This window comes from Dasypus novemcinctus, chromosome 18 (assembly GCF_030445035.2).
Source record: "Dasypus novemcinctus isolate mDasNov1 chromosome 18, mDasNov1.1.hap2, whole genome shotgun sequence".
Taxonomy (NCBI): Eukaryota; Metazoa; Chordata; class Mammalia; order Cingulata; family Dasypodidae; genus Dasypus; species Dasypus novemcinctus.
In genome coordinates this window covers 65,990,693-65,999,333 of record NC_080690.1, presented here as the reverse complement: position 1 = coordinate 65,999,333, position 8,641 = coordinate 65,990,693, and the positions used below count along the sequence as shown (strand labels likewise).

General features: G+C 54.1%; 1 protein-coding gene across 3 annotated transcripts; it reads right to left on the bottom strand.

Moving 5' to 3' along the window:
• Positions 1-272: 272 nt before the first annotated feature.
• LOC101412423 (very-long-chain 3-oxoacyl-CoA reductase-B-like) lies at positions 273-8,073 on the bottom strand. 3 transcript variants are annotated; one of them, XM_004453268.5, is made up of 12 exons: positions 7,808-8,053; positions 7,411-7,457; positions 5,841-5,916; positions 5,501-5,611; positions 5,314-5,384; positions 2,554-2,598; positions 2,303-2,337; positions 2,011-2,092; positions 1,520-1,585; positions 1,074-1,223; positions 780-903; positions 273-579 (listed from the first exon to the last, which is right to left on the bottom strand). In XM_004453268.5, exons 1-11 carry the CDS (start codon positions 7,965-7,967, stop codon positions 790-792), a joined length of 957 nt encoding a protein of 318 aa, XP_004453325.1. In that variant the 5' UTR covers positions 7,968-8,053; the 3' UTR covers positions 273-579; positions 780-789. The 3 variants fall into 3 exon arrangements, with proteins under 3 accessions (XP_004453325.1, XP_071065432.1, XP_071065433.1); XM_071209331.1 differs by having other exon boundaries at positions 2,303-2,598; positions 7,808-8,067; XM_071209332.1 differs by lacking the exons at positions 5,314-5,384; positions 5,501-5,611; positions 5,841-5,916 and having other exon boundaries at positions 2,303-2,598; positions 7,808-8,073.
• Between the last annotated feature and the right edge of the window lie 568 nt (positions 8,074-8,641).

Below are 8,641 nucleotides of genomic sequence, written 5' to 3'. Positions count from 1 at the left end.
GCTACTGGGCATGGCCCAGGGTGGGTCTCCATCCTCCTAGTGCAGTTCCTTGTAAATGGATGAACACAGAGAGAAAGCCCCAGGAGCTGAGCAGGAAACCCATGGGAGCCAGAAGCTGAAAAGGGAAGGGAGACCCGACCATGTGCCAGAGGAGTCCAGGCTCACCTCGAATGGACATTGTCCTGGCTAAGCTAATTAAGCCCCATTGTAAAAGCCAATGCTTTTCTCTTATATTGCATTTTGGCAGCCCAGCCAATGAAAACAGGAGCATCTTATTTTCTTCACTCATCTTTATTGAGATGTAATTGTCATATAATTATATATAATTATATGCCAATTATATAGATAAAATTCACTTGTTTGAAATGTATAATTCAGTGGTGTTTTTTATATTCACAAACTTGTGCAATCATCACCAGTATAATTTTATACATTAAAAAAATTTTTGCTTTTCTCCAAGTGGCTCTATAGTTTTCTCAGCACCACATATTAAAAAGCCATCTCGAGGGACGGAAGTGACTCAGGTAGTTGAGTACCTGCCTTCCACAAGGGAGGTACTGCGATCAGTCCCAGTGTCTCCTTAAAAAAAAAACAACAGACAATAAGCAAAAACAATGAGCAAAGAGAAGAGGGAGCCATGGGGCGGGGGCTGGGCTCCATTTTCCACCAGAGGTTTGAGGTGCCACCCTTCTACTGAATGGGGGTTCAGGGTCCACGGTGCTTCTACTCCAGCCCAACAATCGAGGGAGAGGCGGGGACAGACAGGCAGCCACGCCTACCACACGTTCCTCAATCCTCTTTTCTTCTCTTTGGTCCAGAAAGTGATAAAACCATAGATGTAACCTTCACTGCCCATTGAGTGAGTAGAAACAACCTGAGCAGCAAGAAACTCAGCAGGAAATGCTGGGAAAGAGCGAGACAGGGATCAGTCACATCCTTGCCTTCCACCCTCTCCACCCCCGTCCCCAGCCCAGGGCAGGGCCCTCCCCTCCTCGGGGCGTCTACTCTTCTGGGGCCCAGTGGCCTTCACCACGGAACGCCCCATCAGCCTCTGCCTTTGCCCCCGGAGGCACCTGCACGGCGTGGCTCAGGCACCCAGAGGTGTGCGAGGAGAGGCCCAGGGTGTCCAGGGCCTCCCGAGCGAAGTCTCGGGGGTCCTTCACCAGCAGCCCGATCTTCATGCGATTGGTCATGTTGGTGGAGACTACTAAGGGGCTCACAGTCTGCGGGAAGGAGGCGGGTAAAGCGCTGTACCCCCTGCGCCCCTAGGCCCTCCCCGAAGTCCCGCCCCGCGCCCAGAATCCCAGACCCCACCCCCAGCAGGAATGAGCTGCGGAGGCTTCAGGCCCTAACCCCGAGGGGCCTTTGTCCTCTCGAGCCCCGCCCCATCGGCGTCCCCAGTCCAGGCCCCGCCCACCGGTGCCTCCAGGTCTCTAAGCTCCCCACCCCCTCTTGGAGCCCCTTGGACTCCCCCCACCCCAGCCACAGCCCTAAGGGCCCCACCCCCGCTGTCAGGCACCTGCACCGTGATGCCCTGGGAGAGGTACTCGGCTCCCACCGCCCTCGAGAAGCTTCCCACGAAGGCCTGTGGAGGAAGGATGGGGAGGGGGCCGGCACCGAGGACCCTCCCTGCGCAGCGTCCCGCCCCTGTGGGGCCCTGCACCCACCCCTCCTCCAGCCCCTGGGCCAGCAACGCTCCTGCAGCTCTGCCCTGGGCCTAGAACACTCCGTGGCTCCAGCCGGCCTCACGGCCTCCTCCGCCTTCGGCCCCAAAGGCCTCGGTCTGCTGGACGCCCCGTGGTCCCCAGGCACCCACTGGGCCGTGGCGGGGCCAGCCTCTTGCTTCCCTGGCTCCTTCCAGCTCCCAGGTGTTTGCTGGCCCGAGACTCAGGGGCACCCGGCGCCCCCTCCGCAGGACTTGCCCACCAGGACCTGCAATGCCCGGGCACGCGCCAGGGGAGGGGCCCAGGCTCGGCAGCAGAGCCCTGGCCTGGACTGGGGTCTCCATACCTTGGTGGCAGCGTAGGCTGCGAGGAAGGGCCAGGGGCCGTTTTCAGTCTCTGAGGAGAGGTTGATGATGACGCCTCTGCCCCTGCAGGAGGAAGCAGGTGGGGGCAGGAGAGGACCCTGTGACTCCCCCCCAAACCTGAGATGCTGGAGGGACAGGGAAGCTTCCAACAGGAAGAGGTGGGCACGTGGGTGGGGCAGCTGGAGAATGGACAAGGCCTGGGGTGGAGGGGGTGGGGTGGGAGAGGAGGTCGGGTGGAGTTTCCACACAGAAGACAAAGAGGCTGGTTCCTACCTGGCGACCATCTGGGGCAGGACGATGCGGGTCATCTGGAGAGAAGCTGGTGAGGCCGCGGCTCTCCTTTCCATCCTCTCACCTGCTCCCTCGACGCCCTCGCCCTCCTCCTCCGCGTCCCTCCCACCCCTGCTTTCCCTTAAGGAACAACCCCAGGCACCCCTCGTGCCAGGCGCAGTGCTGGGGGTCCCGAACCACCGGAGTGGTCGCACCACGCCGCCCCCAGCCCAGCCCCTCCCAGCCCAGCTCACCTGCGCCACGGACAGCACGTTGCAGTTCACGATATCCGCCAGCGCCTGCGGGGAGGGGAGCCGTCAGGGCAGCCCTGCCCCTGTCCTGCCACAGCTCCCACCGACTTTTATTACTTAGATTACTTTCTATTGGGTTAAGACATCCATAACATGAAAATCATCTTTTCAACCACACTTGAGGTTGCAATTCTGTGCCATCAAGTTCATTCCCAATGTTATGAGCCGTCACCACTATCCACCTGTGGAACATTTTTATCATCGGAAACCAAAACTCTGAACCCATGAAGCAATAACTCCCCACTCTCTCCTCCCTCCAACCCTTGGGAACCTCTCTTCTACTTTCTGTCTCTATGAATTTGCTTATTCGCATCATTTCATATGTGGGAAATCAGACAATATTTGTCTTTCTGCATCTGGCTTATGGCCCTTAGCATAATGTTTCAAGGTTCATCCACACAGAGGCACGTCCCAGCACTTCATGTCTTATCATTGTGGATAATAGTCCATTAATAATAATAATAACAAATAACTAAGTAAATAAATAAACAGAAAAAAGTTCTACCTCTTAATAGTCTGCTCTCAAGCTCACTATGCTTCCCCTGTCACACTGGCTGCTCTTCTGTTTCTAATTTATTTGTATTTATAATTTGCATAGATGAGTCAAATAATATGTAGTACATTTTTATTCGTTTCTTTCACTTAGCACATTTCCTTTTTAAAAAAATAACTTCGTGCAAGATTATTAATATATTACCACACATACTGTCCATAATGTACCTTCTTGTATTTTGCCATAATATACATGACCTTAAACTTTCCCTTTCAACAACTGTCATACCCTCAGACTTGCACTGCTAGGTACAAACACTATGATGTGTTCTCACCATTTCTATTCATTTACAAAGATTAATTAAAAAAATCCTTTTACCAATTCTACACAGATTAACCCAGCTTCCATTTTCTAACCTCATTCCATTTTCTGGTGACCCATGTTCTACTTATTAACTTCATGAGTTTACAATATATATTTAATTCATAATAGCGCAATCATTCCATATTTGTCCTTTTGTGTCTGGCTTGCTTCACTCAAGCTAATGCCCTCCAGGTTCATCCATGTCGTATGCTTCATGCCTTCATTTCTTCTCACAGCTGCATACTATTCCATTGTGTGTATACACCACAATTTGTTTACCCATTCATCAGTTGATGGACAAGTGGGTTTTTTCCAACTTTTGCTGATTGTGAACAATGCCACTACGAACACTGTTGTGGTGATCTGTTTGTCACTGCTCTCAGTTCCTCTGGGTATATACCTAGCAGGGGTAATGTCGGGTCACAGGGCAAGTCTATATTAAACTTCCAAAAAAATGTTCTAGGGGAATGGGTGTATCTCAGTTTTTAAGCACCTGCTTTGCATGTACAAGGTCATGGATGAATCCCCAGTATCTCTTTAAAAAACAAACAAAAAAACCCTTCAACTTCCTTAGGAACTGCCCGACAGTCCTCCACAGTGGCTGCACCATTCTACATTCCCACCAAAGTGAATGTGTATTCCTCTCTCTCTTCATCCTCTCCAATACTAATGTGGCTGAGTGGTTTTAAAAAATATATATTTTCAGCTTACATTTGGAAGTTGAAGTAGCACAAAGGACAAAGAAACCAAAGTAGATGAAAACTCAAGGCAATTACTAAGTTCAGGGAGAGTAAAGCATTCTTCAATAAAAGGGAAGTCATCACCGTCCACCACATGGCACAGCTGTGAGCAGTGTTTTCATATTTCCAGTAATGTGACTTTGTTCACATCTCTAAAATATCCTGCTGGGGATGGCAGTTCTGGAGAGTGTGTGCTCGAGTGAGGAGGGGAGGCAGAGTTTTATGTGAAAGAGAAATAGTCACTAGAGACTGGCTAAGACTGAAAACTAAAGATGAGCGCTACAGACATATCATTTAAAGTGATGAGGTCACACTTTTAAAAATTGAAGGTGCAGTCATTCTCAGTGGGGGTGACTTTTGCCCCAGGGACAGCTGGCAATGGCCATGGTTGTCACAACTGTAGAGGGGGGTGCTACAGGTTTCTAGTGGGCAGAGCCCAGGGATGCGGCTCAGCATCCTACAAAGCACAGGACCAGCCCCCACAAAGATGTACCCAGCCCAAAGTTGCAAGAGTGACGTTGTGAAAAATCCTGCTGGAGGCACTAGAAAATGGAATGAAACGGGATATACCATTTTTTTTACCAAGCCCTGATTAAAGAAAAAAAGCCCTAAATTTGATGTCCACAAAAACTAAAGGAAATATCATGGCATCTGAAAAAAGATAACAGCAAATGAAAAGGAGTTGTGAACTGCCATGTACGTACCATTGGAAGAGTGAACATGTGTGTAGAGTGATTCAAGAAAAGCGGCTGTGATTTCAAGAATGATCTAAATAGAAATCTATAAATCCACACACCCCAGCAGCAGCCCCTGGCTTGACCAGGCGGGTCGATCCATGGCGTGAGCACCACGAATAGAAAAGGGCAGAATCAGACCCAACTCGCACAGTTGTATGTGTTGGGCACTGGGAAAAGTGCCTCATCGAAAGGACCAAGTTCACATTGTAGACATCACTGATTTGTAGCTTTTAAAACCATTTCTAGAGGAAGACGGCTGATTTCCCTCAAAGTCAGTGCATTATGCTGGCTGTCCACCAGAGGGCAGTACAGAGGCTGAGGACGTCCCACCAGCCGGCGCTTAATGGCGCCTCCTGGTTCACCCTCTTACCTTCGCTGGGTCCTCAGCATCCAGCAGTTTCATAATCCTATTGCAAAAGTACCGCATACCCACGTTGTTCACTAAGTAACAGCGGACAGATGGTTCCTGTCAGGTCAACAGTCGCAGGGAGCCAGGAGGGACAGAGAGGGCAACCAGCAGAGGGTGTGGGGACAGCTGAGCTGGGCTGGGGCCGTACCCAGCACTCCAATGTCCAGTTCCTGCAGCTCTGCCTCAATGGCCTCGTAGATCTCCAAGCCCCCGGTGAAATCGGCCTGGAGGACTCGCGTCGTCCTTCCGTGACGCTGCTCTGGGAGGTGGGGACAGGGCCAGGCCCTCGCTGGAGGCCAGTCCCACCTGCCACAACCCTGCCCTGCTGTGGACATCTGCCCAGGACCCCAGTCCAGGCACTGCCTCCACCCTTCTCCACCCCCAGCCTCTCCGAGTCCCAGACACTGCCCTGGGCCTGAGACCCCCCAGCCCTCGCTCCCTCCCCTGCCAGTCCCCCCCGCTGCCCCAGCCACTGCCCTGGAGCTCACCTATCTCCTTAGCTTCTTGCTCCAACTTGCTCAGGTTTCTACTGATAAGCACGATGTTCAGGCCTCTCCGGGCAAGCTGCAGGGATTCCTTCCCTCATTCTTGTACTCAACAATTTAAACAACATTTACTGTGCCCTGACTGTGTGCTGCACATTGTCCTGGATTCAGACAGCACAAAGAGGACCCAGAGGCCTGCCCTCGTGCAGCAAGTTCCGGAGAAGCACACGGGGAGAGGGAGGAGCCCGTGCCAAGGCCCTGCTGGCATTGAGAGGGCAGCGTGGGGTCAGGTGCACTGGGGCAGTGTGGGATGTACAGGAGCTGGAGGGGGAGCACGGCCAGAGCAGGGCCGTGGGGGCCCAGGATGGCCTCCAGCTCCTCTTCTCAGTGATGTAGAGCCCATCGTTCAGCCTCCTTCCTTCCCTCAGACATTCTTCCAAAATATCTTTACTGAGCACACCCTGGTTTTGCTGGCTGGTGCTGGGAACACTGGGTGGCCATGACTGACCCTTTCCAGAACCTCTCCTCCTCCTGTGTCCCCACCCCAGGTCCTGTTAGTGCCAGTTCCTAGTCTCCTGCCCTCCTGTTCATTCTCTACTCTGTAGTCAGAAGGGTGTTTTTATAGCACAAACCTGCCCTGCTTCTCTCCTGCTTAGAAACTGCCTTGGCTCTCCAAGATGCCACAGGCCTCACCCAGCCCCCTAGTCCCTGTGTGGCCTGATGCCTGCTCAGTCTCCTGCCCACACCCCTCTAAGAAAATCCAAGCACCGCAGATAGTTCATCGAGCCACTCAAACACACCTTGGATTTCCCTGCCTCAGGGCCCTTGCACAAGCCACCCCTTCTGCCTCCAATGCCTTTCCCCTTCAAAGAGAAGAGTGAGCAAATATCTGGGGAATAGGGGACACTTACTGGCTGACGGTCAGTATTTAGGGCCTGCCTGCCTCTCCCAAGCCGCAAACCTGAAGGAAACGTGCCATGTGGACCTAGTGTCCATCAGCTTTGGAGGCACGTTTTGCCCAAGCTTCTCCACTGCCCCCTGCATGAGACACTGATGCTGTGGGGCTTCAGGTCACCCTGTCACTAGCAAACAGTCCCCAGGCTCATCCTTGGGATCAGCACAGCCACAGCCCTCCCCTTATGGGGCTCAAAGTCCAGTGGGTGCCACAGAAGGTATCCTCAGCATGTCAGCGATTTTATTTAGGTATCTCTTTACACCTGTCTAGCTGTCTCCCCTTGGAACATAACCTCATGAGGCCAGGTACTTTCATTTCCTTAAACTTATTTTGTTCATGGCTGCATCTCCAGTGCCTGGAACGGTGCCTGACATGTAGAGGGTGGTCAATAAAAATGATTTGAATGCATGAATCAGGGTGTTGATATGAAAGGATAGAAACAGTAGAGGGGCACTGTGAACACTTGACTCAAGGTTCGGGGTAGGCAGATGGAAGGCTTCCTGGAGGAGGGGGTGCTACAGACTAGATCACACAAGGCTCAGTTGAGGAGCTACAGGCAAGCAGCTCGGAGAAACTCCTGCCCACACCCCATTCACCACACCTCATGCCCCTGCTCACCTCGTGTGCGTAAGCCTTGCCAATGCCGTCAGTGGCTCCTGTCACCACTGGGGGCAAGAAGAGAAGGAGCTGGTAGGAGGTGCGTCAGCAGCCTGCACAGGACTTGGCCCCAGGCCTTCTTCAGCCGGTTCCAGATCCTTCCCCCGCCGACCCCTCCTCTCCCCTCACGTTGCCTCCTGCACCTTTCCTGGGATCGTGGCTCCTGGGGACCGCCTCCCTCTTTTCTGGCTTCACCCCCTCCCCTCTGTCTACTCATCATCCTCCCCCTGGGTCTCTGTCACCTGCTCTCCTGGACCGCCTCAGGGACCCCCTGCCTCCTCTGCCCTCACTGACCGCCCCATCCTTCACCTCTTGCTTCCTGGGGTCCCCCGACCCGACTGGTGCAGAGCCCTCTCACCTGCCCAGGCTCCCTGCGACCGGAGCCATGGGTCGCCGCGGCGCACCTGGGGCAGCAGGTAGACGTAGACGGCGCGGCCCACACCCCACGCCACGCGCAGCAGCAGCCACGCGGCGGTCACAGCTCCCAGCGCGCGCAGAGCGTCCCACCCCGGCTCCATCGCAGCCCAGTCACCGCCCCAGCGTCCAGGCCAGGCAGTGCCTGGGGCCTGAGTGTCCACCCCCGAGGACCAGGGCGCCTTGGCCCCGGCCAATCACAGGCGACCTGCCGCCCCGCCCGAGTCCCTTCCCCCAAGAGGCCCTGCCTGTTTCCCCTGCTGCCCTCCCCCGGTTGGGCCCAGGCACCCGCACATGCCCTTGGTTTGGAAGCTGACCTCAGCGCATCTGTTGTTTGGGATCTGATTTGACACCACCTGGCAGGAGGTGCGCAGGTGCTTGATGAAACTTGAACTTGGCCCTGCCTGCAGGGTCAGTGACCCATTGAGGTGAATGCAAGGCAATTCCAAGGCCAGGGAGAAGGCACGAGACTCTGCTCCACGCGGTGCACCAGGACCCACCTCCTGAGGGCCTGAGCCCCGAGCCCTGTGCTCATCCAGGGAAAAGGAAGGAGGCTGTGTGGAAATCACTAACCTGGAAGCCCCTGAGTCTTTTCCGTCCACATGGCATTGGCCACAGCGAGTCTCTGGGAAATGCGGTGCCTGGTGTAGGAGACCTTTCCCCACAGTGAAATAGGTGCGGGCATTTTTGATGCTCAGCTGGTGGCTGCTGCATGCCCAGGATCAATGTGCCTCTCACTAGCTCTGATGCTGCGCTGTGGGCACAGAGGCCCAGGGGA